The sequence below is a fragment of the Ambystoma mexicanum genome, chromosome 2q (genome assembly GCF_040938575.1).
Source record: "Ambystoma mexicanum isolate Mex_15411 chromosome 2q, UKY_AmexF1_1, whole genome shotgun sequence".
Taxonomy (NCBI): Eukaryota; Metazoa; Chordata; class Amphibia; order Caudata; family Ambystomatidae; genus Ambystoma; species Ambystoma mexicanum.
In genome coordinates, this window is record NC_090924.1 from 596,877,143 (window position 1) to 596,899,146 (window position 22,004).

The 22,004-nt window shown below is 44.5% G+C and overlaps 1 protein-coding gene across 6 annotated transcripts in view; it reads right to left on the reverse strand.

The window, feature by feature from the left end:
* The window catches only part of LOC138569611 (sodium channel protein type 5 subunit alpha-like), a 1,199,462-nt gene that overhangs the window by 752,775 nt on the left and 424,683 nt on the right, over positions 1-22,004 (reverse strand). For all 6 annotated transcript variants that reach the window (XM_069647738.1, XM_069647737.1, XM_069647740.1 and 3 more), the window contains exon 7: positions 10,619-10,849. In XM_069647738.1, the coding sequence (XP_069503839.1) occupies positions 10,619-10,849 (231 nt within the window). The remainder of the gene's footprint in view (positions 1-10,618; positions 10,850-22,004) is intronic.

Below are 22,004 nucleotides of genomic sequence, written 5' to 3' on the forward strand. Positions count from 1 at the left end.
GTGTGCAGACTGCATGAATCACACCAATGTAGGCCAGTCTAGCAATGTAACAATAACAACCATCATGCAGGCTTTACCTTTGATGCCCCGTAAAAAAATGTCACGCCACAGTAAAAAAATATTTCCAGACTGACTGCACTCATTTGGGCCAGTCTAGCCATTTAATAACACTTATCTTGTTTAAATGTCATGCCACAGTAATATATATTTCCTGGTTGGCTGAACCAATGTAGGATACACAAGCCAATTAATAACACTTATCACATTTCGTTTAACCTTGATGCATAGTGATAAATGCCATGCTACAGTAACAATATATATTTTGAGTGGATGCACCATTGTAGGCCAGTCTATTCAAGTATTAGCACTTATCATGTTTGCCTTATGATTGATAAGCCAATACAAATGCCAAGCTACAATATGCCCTTCTGAACTTAAAAAACACATCAGACACACTTTACCCTTTATGTTCATTAACAAATGCGAAGCCTCAGTAATAAAATATGTCCTTCAGTCGAATCTGTCAAAGCAGACTCACAACACATTACACACCATTCATGCATACGCATTCTCTCTCTTATCGAGATGTGCGCCCATACTGCATTCATACACTCTCACATTCACACATGCACCCAAACAATATACATGCTCTCATTCATTCACACATGCATTCATAACATACACTCTCGCATTCACGTGTGCACACTTACAGGTATAAACCCAGGTAGTCATACATGCATATATGCATAATTACATACGTTATCTTTCTTACTTGCAGCCCTGGCCTGGAGTCTGCCTGTCACGATGGCCAACCGGCTCTCACGCAGCCCACAATAGGAACCAGGAAACAGGGAGCACGTCTTGGTTTCCAAGGGCATGCCCATAGGCACCCAAGCGCTTCCTTTGCGCTGCCCAAGGAGGTCCAGAATGTTTCGGGAGGCACAAGAGCACCCCTTGGGCACATTCAAGCATGCAGTACCCCAGCCTGCATGCCTAGGAAAAATGTGTGTTGCGTGTCTTCTTCTAGGCCGTCGCTGAAATGTTTAGGGTTAGTTACCTTTAGAGATCTGATTTACTTGCTTCATCTATGTGGACAACATCAGTTATATGAACTAGGTGTCCATACAAATTCCTAAACAAAAATAATGTACTCTGCCTCTTACTTTAGGGGTCACCCATCATTATCGAGCTTCCTGATCCTCCAAAGCTATTTTTGTCTAATTGACTGTCAAGGAAGACGACAATCTCCAATACATCTATTGATGCCAGTATTGGGTGATCCTGCCGAGAAAATGGCTACCATCACATCATTCACACTTAACAGCCTAATAGTCAGCACCAGTGTCACCATCTCACTTTTTCTGTAGTAGCGCATTGCCATTTCCCTTAACAACCTACCTACTATGAATGCAAACTAAGTGGAAAGCAAGCTGCAACTAGTGTAGGTATCCCATGAATGAAAAAACCAAAAGCTAAAACTAAACCTGCACTATTGATGGAAACAGGCATGTGCCTCAGAGGCCAATCAAATAAGGAAATTACTATCTAGGAATCCTGCAGCAAATATAGAGAGCAGAAGAGTTACAATGCACCGCCATCGAGCCTTCGACCACTTAAAAACTCTGCCTTGATTTACTGGCTATAGCAGAATAATGATTTACAAGCCACACCATGTTAGCGATACCCACAGGTGCTCGCTATCTTCTTACAACAATGCACATACTATCTACCAGGTACCTGCCCCACATGTGGCTGCAACTGCAGATGGACCACTCAATGGGCATAACGGTGCAGAAGCTCCACGCCCTGATGCTGCTACCACAAATTCCTGGAGTGCTGCGTTGTTCATGATGCCCTGAGCATCAAGCAGATCCCAATGTCACCAAGCGTGACACCAGCAACCCATGCCACCACAATGCCCCTGGCAGCATGGCCTTCCATGAAGAACTGGAAGTTCCACACCACCGTACAGGCCACCACATACAGGCTTCAGACCCAGATAGACCTATTGGGATCCATCTAATTTTATTATAACTGTACATCGATAATGCAGAGGTCCAAAGCTTAGGTCAAGCAGATGGGGTGGAAGAGCACATAATTGCTTTTCCTCTTTCATAAATGTTTTGCTTGTTAGATAGTAAGACAGTAGTGTTGAAACAGCATCATAAAATGCATCATTACAGTTCATATCTCTAACTATTAACAATAACGGACAGGTTTTCCTTATAGAAACTCAGTAGGAGTGCTGATCAGGTTTGGAGCTTGTATTTATGCCAACAAGACATTTCAGTGCTCCCGCAACTACTCTGGATGTCTATGGAATCCGCCTGCTTTTTACACCAGCTAAGCTGGCAGGTGGCGTGTAGTGCACAATAATATGTTTTCTAACATTATAGAACCCCTTTGTACGTATACCAAATGTGTTTGTGCTTTACTGAAAAGTGTCTTTGAGATTAAATGTAATATTTCTGTCTAAATTGGAGTAAAAAATGTAAGATCTAAGTTATTCATGGAAATTGTGAATCTCGTCCAGGCTTGGACGGACTGAACGGTATAAAGTGTTAATAACGAAAAATAAAATAACGAAACGCTTTTTCAGTGAAACATAAATAACGAAAACAAATGTCAAGTTTTTTTGGTAAAATATATGGGGGTGGAGTTGAGGGAATAAAAAGGGTGGGGGAATTAGGGGTGGCTAATAAAGCTGGGGGAATGGGGAGATTGGGGGGGCAAATTAAAAAAGAGAAAAACATTCTACTTTTTTTGTTATTTTTATTTCACTGAAAGAGTTTTTGTTATTTTTGTATTCGTTATAAAGACATGGAACCGACTGAACAAGGAACACACCTTCGTGCTGGGACTCATTTAGATGTCATTGTAAACATCCAACAGAATTGAAGAAATTGTTTATTTTATTTATAGAAATCAGTTGTCAGTGTGTCAGTTACGGATGCTTAGCCATCCATCATATATTTACTAATGTGGTTTATGGTTGAAATTGGGACCCAGGAGAAAAGACAGCTGATTTCATTGACATCTGTTGAATGTCTGGCCTATCAGTTATCGGAAGCAAAGATTGCTCCAGAGCTCTTAATATCGCAAATTGCTTGATTATCATCCATTTGAATTAAATGTGCACGCCAGTAACCTACCATTTCTCCCTGAGTAGGGTTTTGGTTTTGCCCGCCTCAGTTTTTGTGTGGTAAGTTTGGTCAACCTGTGTTTAGTGGTACGATTGTTTTCTTTTATGGGGGTTCCCCCATGCTCCCGTATACATCTCGTTGTGTATATCTTTTTTTTTAAATTGAACTAGCAAATATAGGCAGAGCAAATTGACCATGCACAAAGTGAAGTTCAGGAAACCACCAATTACCGAGTTGCATTGCTTTAATTTCCAATTCCTTTAAAATGTCATGCATGCCCATCAAATCCCCCAATTCCCTTTTCTCACAGAGATATCTATTTTTGATATACCTTAGAGCCTGTTTTAGGATTTCCCAGGCTAAAAAGGCCCTTTCTACATGATTGTGGTTGGCATTAAATGGGGGTCCATTTCAAATGTTACACGCTGGGCTCATATTTTATTAGACAGACTATTTGGATCTACCCTTCACATCAAAGAGTAATTGCTTGGGTAGAATAAGTTCAATGTGTTTATCCTCGCTGTTAGAGATTGCAAGATTTTTGCAGTGATCGAAGTGAGCGGGAACGGTCGGGAGCAGTCTTCCACTACCTTTAATATTTTCTGTTCACCATTCCTCTACTTTTTACGCCCATATTCACCATTCTATACAGCGGATGTGCCCATTCGTGTCCTGTGCAAGTGTAAAGCTGTAATAGGACCCTTAGTTCCTAGTCACTTAGACTATTTCAAGTCCCTGGCCGCAACTTGTCACATGTTGCACTAGGCTTCCGCCTGCCCTCTCCCCTGCCGAGACCACAGTGCCACTACGTTTTTTGGTACACTTCTCCCACCGGATTTTTGTATCTTTCAGAATAAAATCAATTTTCGAATATTTATTGGGTTCCAAGAATAATAAAATTAATCTCATGCAATCACATAGAGAAACCTCCGTGCATCAGTTCACCTCAGGTCATATCCAAGTGAGCGTTGCTGTGTCCGATCTGTGCTACGCACCAACTTTATTAATCTAACTTCTATCTAGCAAAACACTCTGGGACCTGATTACAATTCCCACCTACAATTCTATAAAATCACAAGCATGAGAGGCACTCTGGGGAGACTAAATGACTAGGAATTGAATCAATACAAAATGCTCTAAAAAGGTTCAGCACTTGTCAGCCACCTGGGCGAGACCAGCAGACCGGAAATGTTTCACTGGCGGGAACTTTCCCGAGGGGAGAGTGTGACACGCAGATGTTAAAACTACACACTTTCCAATCCCAGTCGCATGCGCAGTGGATACAGAAATGGTGGCCATCTTAAGGCAGTATCTTAAATCATAGTAAAATGCATATTATAATATAAATCGTGCTATTCCAAGTTCAAATGAGGGAGCCAATTAATGAAGCAGCCCCATCGTAGCAGAACGCTAGCGGGAAGTGTAATTGCATGATTAATCGCAAAACACACCTGTTCCTAAACTTCGTCCATAAATAATTCTTCCTGCCTCAGCTGGCACATTTAGATAAAAATAATAATACAACGGGTACCACTGAGCCACACTACTAATAGCACATCTAGTACTCTTACTGCATCAACCTTAATGGGCAGCCCTCTAGAAACAGATTAAGGTGTGCATGGATGTTGCACCCTTTCTGCTGTAATATTTGAAAATTAATTCATAAAGTCATGCCACCCACTCCCTCTCAATGTTCATTCCTTATTGCCCAGTCAAAAATGCTCTGGGGACCAACACATTCCGGTTAGTGGGATTCTGCAAAATGTATTGTCAGCGGATACTGTTTGTCAATTTTGTTGCTTAAAAGTAGATGCTCCTGAATCTGCAGATTTTTAAATTTATTTTATTGTTTTTCTTTATAACGCACCTAATACCGTAACTGAGTACGATTTTAAAGCGCAGATCCAGGATTTTAACCTCTGTTGCTCTTTGTGGACTTGTTCCCAAGACCAGCGCGTTGTCCTTGTGCTATCCTCCGTTCACTCAATGGATTAATAGCTTAAGCCGATGGATTTTGCTCCCAGCATATGACTTGTGTCACGGGCACCACACTTTGAAGACCACTGGCATACAGGCAATGTACGCAGAATTGCAATTAATGAACTGAGAAATGTAGCATGTTCTGCCTGTATCCTCATCCTTATGCACCTAGATCATAGTCATGCCAAATTTACAAATCCCAATTGTTGCATGTGTAGGATCCCACCGTTTTCTCTGTACGCCAAAAGTTGCTACGTACCAGTTTCTCCTTCCAAGGAGACAATGTACTAAATGCATAAGACAGAGACTCCCATACCACCAGTTTTGCCTTTTCATCTTTGTGTAGAATTTTGAAGTGCCTTATTACAATTCTAGACAGCCCGTTCTATTGGAAGGTAAAGCCAATTTTCAATCACAGAATGCTGCCCTCCTGTTTTCTTACGACGTGTACCAGTATAGTTATGACCATCTTTATAGCCTTAGTAATACAGCACTGAGGATAGTCTTCCTCTCTAAAGCTATTACACATGCAAAATCCAAATCCTCTCTACGGTGCAATTCCTTCAAGCCAATAAATAAAATAAATAAATAAATTAAATTCAATAAAAGATATCACAAGGAGTTCACAATAGCGAATGCTCCATTTTGTGGTTTTAAGATATTCACTTCTTGCATTGCGAAGTGTATCAAATGTATTTGGTTTCCAATATAGTGTGGTCGCCAACTTACATTTACAGACCTTTAATGTGAGATCACGCTAGTTAATGGTCCCGTAACAACATTTATAGGTAAATTGCAGATGTATTTCATGTATTTCATAGGATTTAAAAAAAGATGGGTTGCTGCCCCAAAGATGACCGTCCACCCCCCAAAGGAGGAAGATCTTGTTGATGTACTAGAGCCATGAAATAACATGCTCTGTGTACTCAACTGTGTCCTCTCTTCTTGTCCATGTCGCCCACCATGAAATGTGCATATGTTGGTGCACAGCATGAGCTTTGGCAATCCCTTGTACACAGAAAACCTGTCTACAAAGAGAAATACATTGTTGATCAGAAAAATCACAACCTGCTCAAGAAGAGCTTCGCTATGTCAGATGTACCCAGAGGTTCATAATCAAGAAAACCTCCAAGCACCTCAACCCCATCCATATGGTTGATGGCCATACAGTGATCTAATAATATCCAAGGTCACCAGGAGCTATTTTCGCTCCCAGGGAATCTCATTAATACCCATAGCCCAAGGTCTGATACATTTGTTGACATAAATAGATTCTACCGACAAAAAGATTCCACAAAAAGCGATCCTGCTTTTACACACTTAGGTTGTAGATCTGCAACATATGAATTAGGCAGTGATGCAACAGGTCAAAATGAATATACACATATTTTATTTCATACATGCATGTGACACTTGTCTAAAATATAAAAACAAATACAGAAAAATGGTTGTATCCAAACAAACGTGTTGAGTTGAAATTAAACAACACAAGCAACGACATATCATCAATCTTCCTTTGCGTGAGGTGAGGTTTGTGAGGTTAGTAACACAAGCGAGAGACTCATTTTGCATATATATCTAATTATTGGTCGTCTCTATTTGATGGGTACATTAAATAGAGGAGACCAATAATTAGATGATATTTTGTTTGGGTGCTGCCAGTCTAGCTGTTTCTTGCTGTGACACTGTATATGTTTCTGGGCATCTGTTATACAATAACCATAGTGTAATTGCTTCAACTGCAATTTTCGTGCAACCAGTCTTGGTATGTGTTAATGTGACAAGTCATGTTTTACTGTAATGTTATTATGTGTCTAGACTGGTCTACATTGTGCAGCCAGTTCGACATGTTTTCATTGTGGCATGGCTTTTTTAATAGCAAAGCATTACATTAACTAAAGAAATAATGTTCCCGTGCATTGTTGGTGACTTGCATGTATTGGATTTTTTGATTGCTGTTACCTACCAATCAATTGCACACACTCTGGCTTTTTAGCCAATTGTTCTCAGAAAGTGTGCTTTATAATGCATTAAAACACATATTTATATATTCCTTCTAGTGCAGTGTGCGTTGTGCCCCTGCAGCAGCCTGATCATGTCCATTATGCAAGCGTGCTAGTCTAAATCGGCCCAGAGTGTGGCACAACCTGTGATTTATTGCGAAGCTGGGGGCTATGGGGTCCCATCAGCATGGCTCATAGGGAGGCCCCAAAATGTTGTGCTGTGCCACTCGGAACTGGCACATTAAGCCTGAATCGTTCGGCATTATTTTCGTGCTACGCATAAGGAATAATGTTTTGTTTTAAAAATGTCCGATTCTTTCTATTCTTTGCCAAATTTGGAATTCCTGGCCCTTTTTCCGTCTGGTATGAGTATATAGACTCATTAATATGACCCAGGCTGCTGAATACCTGCACAGCTGTGTGCTGCACATGTATGTGCGGCACAGTCCCATGTAAGAGATTCACAAATTGAATCTGCACATTGCCAGGAGTGTGGCTGTCACCCTCCTAGATAAGCAAGAGCCAGGCACAGACTCTCTGCTACACATGGAGCAGGAACAGTGGCCTGGAGGGGACAAGAAGATTGCAGCTTTAAACTTCCAGATAAACCTGACTGGCACATCCTGAAAATGATAACACGATGCACAAGCTCATGTACTTCTTAGCAAATGGGTGTGAAACGGGGGTTGAGAGCTCCATGATGCGGCTGCAACATGGGTTCAGGATTGGCTCCTGCGTGCATTGATTATTCACTTACATCTTGAGATGGAAAACGTGGCTGCACTATGTGGGGTGGGGGGTTGCCCAATGACTGAACACTAAGAATTGGATATGCGCTGAACATGGACAATGCTAAGACCACTAACTAGATCCTATTCCTGCAATTGCACAAATCCAAGAATGGGCACGCTTGCATTGGCGGATCCATTCTCCGGTGTTGTTGGGACACATTTTATCCTGCACAAAGAACATTTGTGCAAATAAGAATAATGCATCATCTCAATAAATGTAACACTCACTTTTATATATAGTCTTTATGACCCAAAACCGAATATGTGGTATAACGTAGACAGCAAAGTAGTTAGCCAGGCTTGAATACGCGAGGGTTCCTGCCACGCCAGCTATGCTTGATTGTGCCTGACACCTTTAGTTATGACTTTGGCCTCTTGGTGAATATTTTACAATTCTCGAATTATGAAGACCTGCAACTCAGACATATATCAGGAACTTGTTAGATAGAAAACAAATGTGTCCTGCAAAGGAAACTAACGTGACAAGCAGCTGCCATTTTAACTACACCAAACACAGCAGAGAATTAAACGCTGCCACTTTAAGAGAGGATTCAGTTAAGCACGCTATGTGAACAAATACATTTAATTCAGGAAAGTGCTGTGGTAGCTGGACATAGCTGCTTCCAAGGAATGTGAAAACCCAAGGCTCCATAGGGGAGGGCTACATGGTGGAACAAGATACCATTGTGTGCATCCAACTGTCAAGGTAAATCAAGTTGCGACAACAAGGCAGACAATTTGAAGTCTATGGGACGAACTGAACATCCCAGGAAGTTCAAAAGTAGTTGGCAGATAAAGGTCTCAGCGATCGGCTAGGTGTGACAGAGAAACACAATGTGACTAAAAAAACAAGTAATTGCCGCAATGAACTCCTAACAGGGTGGAAGTAGCATGACTCACAAAATAGTATTTATAAATGTGTCAAGAACAGTATGGCACGATTATTCTTGCAAGAACAGATCCTTGAGACTCAGAAGCCTCATAGCGGGCATAACATAGGCTGTTTTATTTAATTGAGAACAATGGCAATATGCTGGTCTTCTCCTTCCATCTACATAAAAAATATCATCATGAAGCCAATTCATGGAAAGTGTGACCGCATGTTAACCGATAAGCACATGTCTTATTTCACCCCCAGAAGTAATTTAGAGTCTATCAATAATATTAAAGCATGATGAGGTAGAACATTCATATGGGATGGTTTATGGGTGGGATCATAGATAAAGGATTGTCCAATCATTTTTATTGGACATATAAAATTATATAGAGAGCCAATGACAAGGAGTGATAGGTTTTCATAACTGTGACATCAAAATGTCGATAAAAATTGCTGTTTCCTGTTGAGATGGGGAGAACAATCTTGAGTGAGAGCTTGGCTGTTAATCCTGTTTTTCCCCCAGTTTACATTGCAATAAAGCTGAGTTACCTTGAATTTGGCATACCACAATCCACTCCGTGTTGTCTCTTTTTTGGCAAATATCAGTTATAAGGCTATTTGGCTCCTTGACCTCTGTTTCAGATTTCTACAACGTGTAAATTCCTTCCGCTGTGTCCCTAAGGTGTGAGGCATTTATATGGATTTATATGGAATTCACTATATCCCAGGAGCTAGCCAATCCATTGGAATCCAATCCATGCTTTCCAGCTGAAAACCACATGCTGGCAAAAACACATTTGATTTAAACTGCTGAGCAGATGGGGTGGTGGAATCGGTTACTCCAATCTTTGCCCCCACTCCGCAAGACAAAACCTTTAAAATGGCCTGGATTTTAATCAAAACGTCTAAAAAGCTTACACATGTGTTTCTATAGTTTGAGTCAAAGATAATGACACCCTCAGTCTTTCTACATGCATATAAAACCTTCAGGTAAATAAATGCATACACATCTGTGCACCATATACGAACCACATAAAAGTAGCTATGGGCACAAAATGGGCAGTTGTTCGTTTGTAAATGTATACAAGAACTGGGGGATATTGCTTCGTGAATCGTTATTCATTTAGCTGTACATTCTAACTTTAAGACATCTTCTACTGCAAACACCAAACCATGTATAGAATGAAGCTAATGTCTATTTGTTGCAAAAGACGTTCACATTAATGCAAAGAAAGGCCTCTGTACATACATATTGCTCAGCACAATGAACACATTGCGATGCTAAATACATATAGAGCAATTCATTCGAATTCAAACATTTCATTCTATACATTCAACATCATTCAATTAATGGTGCCCCAATGTCCTCTGAGTCAGAATAGCAATTCAATACCAGCAAATACAAATAGTGGGGAATCAGATTAAAGTGCCAAGTGCAAAACAAAGGTTAATGCCAACATTGCTACAAGTGCTGTTTAAATAACATTATTTCAGGTGCCGTTCAAATGTACCTTTAGAAAGGTTGATGGCTGGAAGGTTAGGAATACAGGGCGTCTATGTTCGCCCTGAATTCCAATAAGGAATCATTGTAGGCTCCGCCCACTCCAGCACTTAAGTGATATTGGCAATTGCCCTGGCTATCTGTAAGCGTGCACATGTGTTTGGAGCTCCCGTCCACTCGCGGCACCTGTCAAACCCATTTTAGAACAATCATAGTAAAGCCAGTCAACTCTCCAAAGAATCTCATTGCATGGCACGTGCATTCCCTCCAATCAATTGTAGCAAATACTCATAGCTTCTGTAGTTGAAAGAATAGCTACTTACTGGAATCATTGATGAAGGACTCGTAGCTTTCCCATTGGCTGCTGTTGTCCCACGTGAAGTTGCCCGTGTCGTTCAGCGTGGTGTAATTCCGAACGCACTTTTGCCTCAGGTTGCCCATGAAGAGTTGAAGACCTATGAGGGCAAAGACACTCAAGCAGAAGACGGTCAGGATCATCACATCAGCTAGTTTCTTAACTGACTGGATAAGGGCGCCAACAATCGTCTTCAGTCCTAGGGGGTGACAAAATCCAAAAGCTTATAGACTGAACCAATTGACTGCATTGCTTGTTGGTCATGCCCGTTCGGTGGGAGGCCTTGTTGCCATGTCCCACGTCCCCAGGGGAACACCCTCCTCTAACTGATACATTTAAGAGATCAGGCTAGACCAACTTTACTTTAAAAATGTATACTGCGCACCTTGGAACCTGGAGGATTATGGGCGCAAATGTAAAAAAGAACAAATAACATAGAGGTCATCTTAATGGAAGATGTGGAGGCCGAGTTGCTGGGGTAAGCGGCTACTCAAATTACGTCAAGGCTTTCTAAGCAGAAGTGGTGATCCAGGTGCCCAGCTCTTAGGGTGTGTAAACAGCGCCCCATTGCTTAGTGCACTGCGGCATCTTACGCAATGTTCATCTCTGTATCTCAATGCATTGGCTAGTCTTCTAGTCATAAACATAGAGGAAAGAGTAGCATTGGTGGCATGGCAAAAGCCTGTGAGGTGCACCAGAGCAACCTCCTTTAATATGCAAATTCAGATTGGGGAGCACAGTGATATAGAGGTGAAATTATATGATCCTAAAAAGGAGGTATATTCAGTGTCCATAGGATGGAAAAGAAGTGCTCCACATGATATAATGGTTTTTTGGATGTTATGATGTGTTATTTAAATGGAATTTGTACTATATATTTTTATAGTGAGATATATGATCTGCATGTGTTCATTTACTGTTAAATTTAATATTTTGCAAATGCATTCTTGGCAACAAAAAAAAACAATACATTGGAAATGATAATAAGAAAATGCCCATGCTAGTACTTCTGCTGTCCTGCTTGTTATTGCAGTTGCTATCATGGTGTATGTTTTTTTTGTCTCCCTTAGATTTCATTTCTTGAATATGTGAGTGTTTTAGGAGCAGCGTTTAGGTGATGTTGTGCACCTTTGCTCTGCTCTGTCCTGTTCATGGGGGCAGTTTCTTTCCCTTGTGGCGGGTGAATGGACCTCCACATCCTCACTTTTTCAATTGTATATCTACTTATGGTACACACTGCGATAAGTAAAAGTGGTCACTTCTATTCATGGTACCCACTACCATGTGTAGAGATTGTAATTTATACTCATGGCATACACTGCCATGAGTAGAATTGGTCTTTTATACTCATGATACACACTTCCACGAGTAGAAATTGTCACTTCTACTCCTGTTACACAATTCCATGAGTAGACATGGTCATTTATACTCATGGTACACACTGCCATGGGTAGACATTTGACGTAACTCTTGGCATACACTTCCATGAGTAGAAATGGATACCCACTACCATGAGTAGAAATGGCAATTTATACTAGTGTTACTCACTACCATTAGTAGAAATGGTAATATCTATGCATGGTACACACTGCTAAGAGTAGAAATAGTAGTGTGTATGATTGAACAGATTGCTCTTAACATGTGAAACATGCTTTACTCTTCCCTACACTTTTCTATCCTGGATGATGCCCTTTTAATATTATTTTACTAAAGGGTCTGGAGAGAATTTGGATGCCAGCCCTCTGAAGGGTCCAGTGATTTGGTATAAGAAGATTTTAGTTTGCATTGGGTGTGTTGAACATCAAGAGAGCCGGTATGGATTTTAGATATGCAATGTGTTTCAACCCACGTACAAAATTGAAGTGGAAAACATGCAGACGGTCCTTTGCTGCTCATACTCCTCTCAAGCGAGACTGGCTACTCTGTGCCTTTTAGTCCGGTTTCTGACACACGCAATATAGGCCCACATCTACTGCAGATCAGGGAGGGGCTGCTTAATGCCAGTGGGAAGGCTCCATCTGGGCCTCACCCCTCCAGATTATCCTTAGCCTTTGACAGTCCATTATAACACTGTATTCTGCTGATTGAATGACTTTGATCAGATGTGGCGTGAATAATGATACAGTCTTCTCACCAATCATGCTTTACATATACATGGCCCCACTGGCACAGGTTCTTGGAAGTTACAAAGGTGGTTTCCACATGTATGGTGATAACATTCATCTCAAATTCCAAAAAGGCCCTGCGGTTCATGAATTAGTCATGGACTGACCCTTTTGTATTGCTGGCAACTCTTTTATTACCTCCAGGTTAGAGGGCCTACTCTTGGGGCCTGTTACCAGATCTCTACAATTCCCATCTGGGAGTCATTTTCAACACTTAATTTTCATTTGTAATTGAAGGAAATCTTCCTACTATTACCTGGGGCTGGCGTCTTGGCTCCTCAATTCTCGATTGATTTGTTGAAGGATGTCCTTGGACCTTGCTCTAGGTAGACTTGCTTTCTGCATTGGAGCCCAAGCTGGGCTCATGCCCAAACTATGTATAAACTGCAAGGGGCTCAAAAATCATAATGGCGGTAATATCTTTGACCTTAAGAAAACTGGCAGTGCAATGTAAGCCTTAGTAGCTACTGAACAGCACAACTCTATTCATGGCCCTCACACCTTTCAAGGCTGGTCGCCTCATTGCCTAATCAAGGCCTTACTGCTTATTTATTTATTTCATTTGTATAGCACGCAAACAGCCCTAACCAAGGTTCTGCTTCCCAAAACTTGATATTTTCCAGTGAGCACATATAAGGTACATCTCTCTTTTCCTCATGTCACCGTATTCTGAAACTTTCTGCAATTATTTTGCTTCTGCCACATGGCCATCCGCAGCTCGGAAGAGCATTGAAGATGTGCCTGGTCCACCCTGCATGAAGTCCTTGAATTTTTATCTACCTGCTTTCATATCATCTTTCCTCCCTAATTCTCCCTCTTTCCCCTCGCTTATATTTTCTGGAGCGGTCTTAGCTCACTAGCTTTTGACACTGAGTGCTATACCAAAAAGTAAAATAAAATAATAAAAAAGTAGAATGTATTGGCTGCCCTGCCGATTGGATGATAAAATATTGCTGGCCTGGCCCATGCTGCAGGCCTTGAGATGAACACCATCCGTAGCATGGAACTATCGGAGAGGAGAGACTCTGTCCCATGCCGCAAGCCTTGAGATGAACACCATCCATAGCATAACCGAGAGGGGAAACTCTGCCCCATGGCGCAAGCCTTCAGATGAACACCATCCGTAGCATGGAACTAGCCGAGAGGGGAGTCTCTGGCCCATGCTGCAGGCCTTGAGATGAACACCATCTGTAGCATGGAACTGACTGAGAGGGGAGACTCTGGTCCATTCCGCAAGCCTTCAGATGAACACCATCCGTAGCATAACCGAGAGGGGAAACTCTGCCCCATGGCGCAAGCCTTGAGATGAACACCATCCATAGCATAACCGAGAGGGGAAACTCTGCCCCATGGCGCAAGCCTTGAGATGAACACCATCCGTAGCATGGAACTATCCGAGAGGGGAGACTCTGGCCCATGCCGCAAGCCTTGAGATGAACACCATCCATAGCATAACCGAGAGGGGAAACTCTGCCCCATGGCGCAAGCCTTGAGATGAACACCATCCGTAGCATGGAACTATCCGAGAGGAGAGACTCTGGCCCATGCCGCAAGCCTTGAGATGAACACCATCCATAGCATAACCGAGAGGGGAAACTCTGCCCCATGGCGCAAGCCTTGAGATGAACACCATCCGTAGCATGGAACTATCCGAGAGGGTAGACTCTGACCCATGCCACAGGCCTTGAGATGAACGCCATCCATAACATAACCGAGAGGGGAGACTCTGGCCCATGCCGCGAGCCTTGAGATGAACACCATCCGTAGCATGGAACTAGCCGAGAGGGGAGACTCTGGCCCATGCCGCAAGCCTTGAGATGAACACCATCCATAACATAACCGAGAGGGGAGACTCTGGCCCATGCCGCAGGCCTTGAGATGAACACCATCTGTAGCATGGAACTGACTGAGAGGGGAGACTCTGGTCCGTTCCGCAAGCCTTCAGATGAACACCATCCATAGCATAACCAAGAGGGGAAACTCTGCCCCATGGCGCAAGCCTTGAGATGAACACCATCTGTAGCATTGAACTATCCGAGAGGGGAGACTCTGACCCATGCCACAGGCCTTGAGATGAACACCATCCGTAGCATGGAACTAAGTGATAGGGGAGACTCTGGCCCATGCCGCAGGCCTTGACATGAACACCATCTGTAGCATGGAACTGACTGAGAGTGGAGACTCTGGCCCATGCCGCAAGCCTTGAGATGAACACCATCCGTAGCATGGAACTAACTGAGAGGGGAGACTCTGGCCTATGCCACGAGCCTTGAGATGAACACCATCCATAGCATAACCGAGAGGGGAGACTCTGGCCCATGCCGAGAGCCTTGAGATGAACACCATCCGTAGCATGGAACTACCCGAGAGGGGAGTCTCTGGCCCATGCCGCAGGCCTTGAGATGAACACCATCTGTAGCATGGAACTGACTGAGAGGGGAGACTCTGGTCCATTCTGCAAGCCTTGAGATGAACACCATCCGTAGCATGGAACTAGCCGAGAGGGGAGACTCTGGCCCTTGCCGCAAGCCTTGAGATGAACACCATCCATAGCATAACTGAGAGGGGAAACTCTGCCCCATGCCGCAAGCCTTGAGATGAACACCATCCATAGCATAACTGAGAGGGGAAACTCTGCCCCATGCCGCAAGCCTTGAGATGAACACCATCCATAGCATAACTGAGAGGGGAAACTCTGCCCCATGCCGCGAGCCTTGAGATGAACACCATCCTTAGCATGGAACAAACTGAGAGGGGAGACTCTGTCCCATGCCGCAGGCCTTGAGATGAATACCATATGTAGCATGGAACTGACTGAGAGGGGAGACTCTGGTCCATTCCGCAAGCCTTCAGATGAACACCATCCGTAGCATGGAACTAGCCGAGAGGGGAGACTCTGCCCCATGCCGTAAGCCTTGAGATGAACACCATCCATAGCATAACCGAGAGGGGAAACTCTGCTCCATGCCGCAAGCCTTGAGATGAACACCATCCGTAGCATGGAACTATCCGAGAGGGGAGACTCTGACCCATGCCACAGGCCTTGAGATGAACACCATCCGTAGCATGGAACTAAGTGATAGGGGAGACTCTGGGCCATGCTGCAAGCCTTGAGATGAACACCATCCATAGCATGGAACTAACTGAGAGGGGAGACTCTGGCGCATGCCACGAGCCTTGAGATGACCACCATCCATAACATAACCGAGAGGGGAGACTCTGGCCCATGCCGCGAGCCTTGAGATGAACACCATCCGTAGCATGGAACTAACCGAGAGGGGAGTCTCTGGCCCATGCTGCAGGCCTTGAGATGAACACCATCTGTAGTATGGAACTGACTGAGAGGGGAGACTCTGGTCCATTCCGCAAGCCTTCAGATGAACACCATCCATAGCATAACCGAGAGGGGAAACTCTGCCCCATGCCGCAAGCCTTGAGATGAACACCATCCATAGCATAACTGAGAGGGGAAACTCTGCCCCATGCCGCAAGCCTTGAGATGAACACCATCCATAGCATAACCGAGAGGGGAAACTGCCCCATGCCGCAAGCCTTGAGATGAACACCATCCATAGCATAACTGAGAGGGGAAACTCTGCCCCATGCCGCAAGCCTTGAGATGAACACCATCCATAGCATGAAACTAACCGAGAGGGGAGACTCTGGGCCATGCTGCAAGCCTTGAGATGAACACCATCCTTATCATGGAACTAACTGAGAGGGGAGACTCTGGCCCATGCCGCAGGCCTTGACATGAACACCATCCGTAGCATGGAACTAACCGAGAGGGGAGACTCTGGTCCATTCCGCAAGCCTTCAGATGAACACCATCCGTAGCATGGAACTAGCCGAGAGGGGAGACTCTGCCCCATGCCGTAAGCCTTGAGATGAACACCATCCATAGCATAACCGAGAGGGGAAACTCTGCTCCATGCCGCAAGCCTTGAGATGAACACCATCCATAGCATAACTGAGAGGGGAAACTCTGCCCCATGCCGCAAGCCTTGAGATGAACACCATCCTTAGCATGGAACAAACTGAGAGGGGAGACTCTGTCCCATGCCGCAGGCCTTGAGATGAATACCATATGTAGCATGGAACTGACTGAGAGGGGAGACTCTGGTCCATTCCGCAAGCCTTCAGATGAACACCATCCGTAGCATGGAACTAGCCGAGAGGGGAGACTCTGCCCCATGCCGTAAGCCTTGAGATGAACACCATCCATAGCATAACCGAGAGGGGAAACTCTGCTCCATGCCGCAAGCCTTGAGATGAACACCATCCGTAGCATGGAACTATCCGAGAGGGGAGACTCTGACCCATGCCACAGGCCTTGAGATGAACACCATCCGTAGCATGGAACTAAGTGATAGGGGAGACTCTGGGCCATGCTGCAAGCCTTGAGATGAACACCATCCATAGCATGGAACTAACTGAGAGGGGAGACTCTGGCGCATGCCACGAGCCTTGAGATGACCACCATCCATAACATAACCGAGAGGGGAGACTCTGGCCCATGCCGTGAGCCTGGAGATGAACACCATCCGTAGCATGGAACTAACTGAGAGGGGAGTCTCTGGCCCATGCTGCAGGCCTTGAGATGAACACCATCTGTAGCATGGAACTGACTGAGAGGGGAGACTCTGGTCCATTCCGCAAGCCTTCAGATGAACACCATCCATAGCATAACCGAGAGGGGAAACTCTGCCCCATGCCGCAAGCCTTGAGATGAACACCATCCATAGCATAACTGAGAGGGGAAACTCTGCCCCATGCCGCAAGCCTTGAGATGAACACCATCCATAGCATAACCGAGAGGGGAAACTGCCCCATGCCGCAAGCCTTGAGATGAACACCATCCATAGCATAACTGAGAGGGGAAACTCTGCCCCATGCCGCAAGCCTTGAGATGAACACCATCCATAGCATGAAACTAACCGAGAGGGGAGACTCTGGGCCATGCTGCAAGCCTTGAGATGAACACCATCCTTATCATGGAACTAACTGAGAGGGGAGACTCTGGCCCATGCCGCAGGCCTTGACATGAACACCATCCGTAGCATGGAACTAACCGAGAGGGGAGACTCTGGCCCATGCCACAGGCCTTGAGATGAACACCATCCGTAGCATGGAACTAACCGAGAGGGGAGACTCTGGCCCATGTCGCAGGCCTTGAGATGAACACCATACGTAGCATGGAACTAAGTGATAGGGGAGACTCTGGCCCATGTCGCAGGCCTTGAGATGAACACCATACGTAGCATGGAACTAACTGAGAGGGGAGACTCTGGCCCATGCCGCAGGCCTTGACATGAACACCATCCGTAGCATGGAACTAACCGAGAGGGGAGACACTGGCCCATGCCACAGGCCTTGAGATGAACACCATCCGTAGCATGGAACTAACCGAGACGGGAGACTCTGGCCCATGTCGCAGGCCTTGAGATGAACACCATACGTAGCATGGAACTAACCGAGAGGGGAGACTCGGGCCTTGGCAGATCTGAAGCAGACACATTCTGCAACGATCGCATGTCTTGCAAGTTCTTTCACAGGCAGCATAGCAGAAAGAGATCCTAGTGTGTACGCTTGTTGCTTCTTTTCGTTCTCCCATTTGGTTCAGGGTGTCTGTGCTGTGATCGCCTGATGCAGGTAGAGTTATCCAATTATGCTTCCCTGATTTTACAGCTGAGTCAACAATATCTCTAGAATGCAGGGATTGAATTGCCACGAGCTCTGACTGGGCACTTACATGAAGCTTTTGATAAGGTAGATGTACCCACATATCCATGCATCGCATATTTATTGTATTACTGGTGATTTATGAGGCAGCAGCTGCACCCGGTCCACTCTCATCACGGTGCCCCCTGAGAACTGGACCATCAACGTACTGCGCGCTTCTAATAAAGCGTAAATAAGTCGAATTGGCGCGTTTTGCATTCATTTATTTTTGCACTGATATCGGCCGCAGTATTGTGGATTTCAAAACCGGAAAACCCCACACATCACGCGAGGAGGAATTCTACTTCTCGCGAGTTCTCCTCCTGCGGTCAATTCACGGAGGGCGCATTTGGAACAGAGCGTTCCTATAGGATGCCGGCACCGCGCTGGAATCATAATCCCAGAACAATGCCTGGCTGTACATTGCGACTGGTATTAATAGTCTGCAGGAAATAGCCCAGACGACAGCCAAAGTCAACACAGCCGACTGTAGCAGGAGAGCGACCACACATGAGCGAGGACCCCTGAGCCACCTCCGGCCACGCCCCGCCCCATAACCTGCCAATCTCTCGCCAGGTGGGTTACACAAGTCGATATTCTGGCCTCTTCCTTTCTGCCCTCGTGACTTTGAACAAGTCGATGTCATGGCTGTTCAGCCTTAGTACCCCTAACAAGACAATGGTGATGCCTCCAGCCCAGCAAAAGTTATCATTAGCGGGCATGTCTCGGGAGGATAGCTCAGGGGCAATGTGTTCGCCTTGGAAGCAAGATGACACAGAGCAACACAGCTTCAATCCCTTAGAAACCTCTGGGTATTCAGCGTGTTATAACCTATCACATCATGTGGATTTGATTTTGTTCGATGTTGGATTTTCGAAGAAGAAAATAGGTTTCTGAAATCTTGCTGAAGTTACCAAGCCGAACAACTTTTCCAGAACAATTTTTGTATTTTTTGCATTAACCAATTCGTTTGAACGCCAGCTTTGTGAGTGGGCGGTCCAAATGGGTCTTCCTGGTATAGTCGGGAGGAAATATGTGTTTGCCTTGAGTGGTCTGTCCCAAGATGCCTTGAAATCCTTTCCTAAGTACTAATGCAACTGTTTCTCGTGTAGGGAAAACAATGACAGCCCCAAAAAAAACATTGATTTTCCTATCGATGTGTTAGAAACAAAAAAACCTCCAGCTGTTAGTGATCACCATTTTTATGAATCAGTAATACTGTCTGCAGCTGGGATATTTTTAGGGACACCGTGCAGCGACACCCTGCGAGTGACCGCAGGATCCTGGTGCAGCAGCCAATCAGCAACTACTCTATATGATGGAAGCCCAACCCTCCAGCGATATCTCCATTCCTTGAGGTTCTTCTCGTACTAAGTAGGTGCGTGTCGTGAGATTGGTCTTTTTTGAACTATTATACAGGGGGTAGTGAACCCTCCAACTGTCTTCCCACCTGAATTCTTAATGTTGCACAGTTATTTTGAGACCACGCCAAGTCGTAGGCAAGTCCTACTTTCGCGTTCCGTGTCTGATAGCTCAAAGTCATCAAGTCTTGACTCCGAGACTCAGACTGGCCTATCGGGCAATAGGGCAATGCCCAAAGTGGAGGTCCAACATGCTAGAATGCTCACGTTTTTTGGGTACATGTGGGTCCGTTTTTTGGCCAAAGTGGCCCAGTTTGATGAGTTACGTCACTGATCAACCAGTAGCTTTGCCGAACAAATATTCTTTACAATGCACAACTTGCAACGCATTTTACCAAAAATCTCCTCCATTGGTACTACACAAACAGTGTGTCCGAAAAAGTAAGGAATTGCCATTTGCAACTGTGGGCCACTTTTCCATCGGAGCCAATTGAGTAGCCATATCCGACCCTGTGGAAACCTGTTACTGGTCTCATTTGTTCGGTAAGGAGAGGAACCCCCTAGAGCTGTTCTGCATTAGAACACCTTGGAATGTCGAAATCCGCCCTGGAAGTCCACAATAAGCACGAAAAAAGGCTCCTGGACATTGTCCAGTGATTTCATCAGTGGTAAACAATACTGTGGTTTTGCAATCCAAAGGTCAGCATTGGGCGACATGAGTTTTGCCAGTAAGCTATTTTCACATCTGTTTCTATTACATGAGTTCCAGTATTATGATGTGGGAATGACCAAATAGGTTTTTGTCTCTTGGTGCCATGGGGCAGGGAACTTAATCTGGAGCATAGAATACAGGTCAAATGAAAAGGGGTTCATTTGAGTAGTGTACAGAATAGGGTAATCCCAAACTTTACCTTACAATCTAATAATATAATTATGTAATGGGACTGAGCATTTCTATGAACTCGGAGCTGCTCTCAGCATGGGCAGAAGGGTTCTTTGTTGTAATGCGACACCCCTAATACTTTGTCCAGCTTTATGTAGAGACTGGGCAATATGCCTCTACCTGCTTATCGTTTGCATCAATAGTCCATCACATGGGCGTTTGCTGGAAATCACATCCTGATAAATGCCAAAGATGGCACTTGCAAAGAAATGTATCCGTGCCGGTTGGAAGCCAAATGGATAATTTAACATGCTAGTACTCTTCCATTGGGAATGGATGAGAAGGATACACTTGGAGGCTTCATACAATGGCTATCCCTTTAGAAGGTGTTGGCTATTCTATTGAGCAATCACTCAAAACTAAGCAGGAGGCAATATTTAGGACAAGCCCAAATGGAACTGGCGGTGTATCGCGTTACTTGTTAACATCAACAGACTATAATTGAGTTGTGAATACTTTTATATAATAGTGTCATTGTTTTTTTTTTTAATGACGGGCCAAATACATGAGTTAGGTTTCTAAGCACGGATCGGGGTTTCGAACCTCTGTTGCTCTGCGTGGTCTTAGTTTCAAGGCCAGCCCGTTGCCCCTGTGCTAAGAGAGGGTGGCCTTTTCATAGCCTCTCCCACTCCAGCGTCACATACATGGAATCCAGAGTGCAGACTGGTGGTACCAACCAACAGTAAAACTGCAATCAGTGCTATGGGGGGGAGGGGGCAGCATTGTACACTCCTGTACAGAATTACTACTTAGGCATGTGAGTGAAAAATAGCCCTTTCTAGTTCATAAACAATGGGTAAAACGTGTTCTTTTGAGCAGGAACCTACACACTTGTCAGCCACTGAGAATACAAATGAATTGATTATGATGTTCTGGACTCAGCTTGAACTTTCAAGTAACAAACAACACCTGTGAGCCAGAGTTTGAGTATCTCCATGTCAAACCTCATGGAGCTTGAAGTCCAATCTCGGGGAACTTCCACCATCCTCTCTTTTAAGAAGTCACTTACAAAATAAGTCCATCTGCAACATTTGCACTCTATGCAAATGAATGGGGTTGTGTTATGGAGACCTAGGTTAGCAGTGCAGTATGTGCTCAGCACACATGGGTGTTACAGAAGTGGCCTTTCTTGACTAGTGCATTTAAAAAGCAAAATGTGCTCAT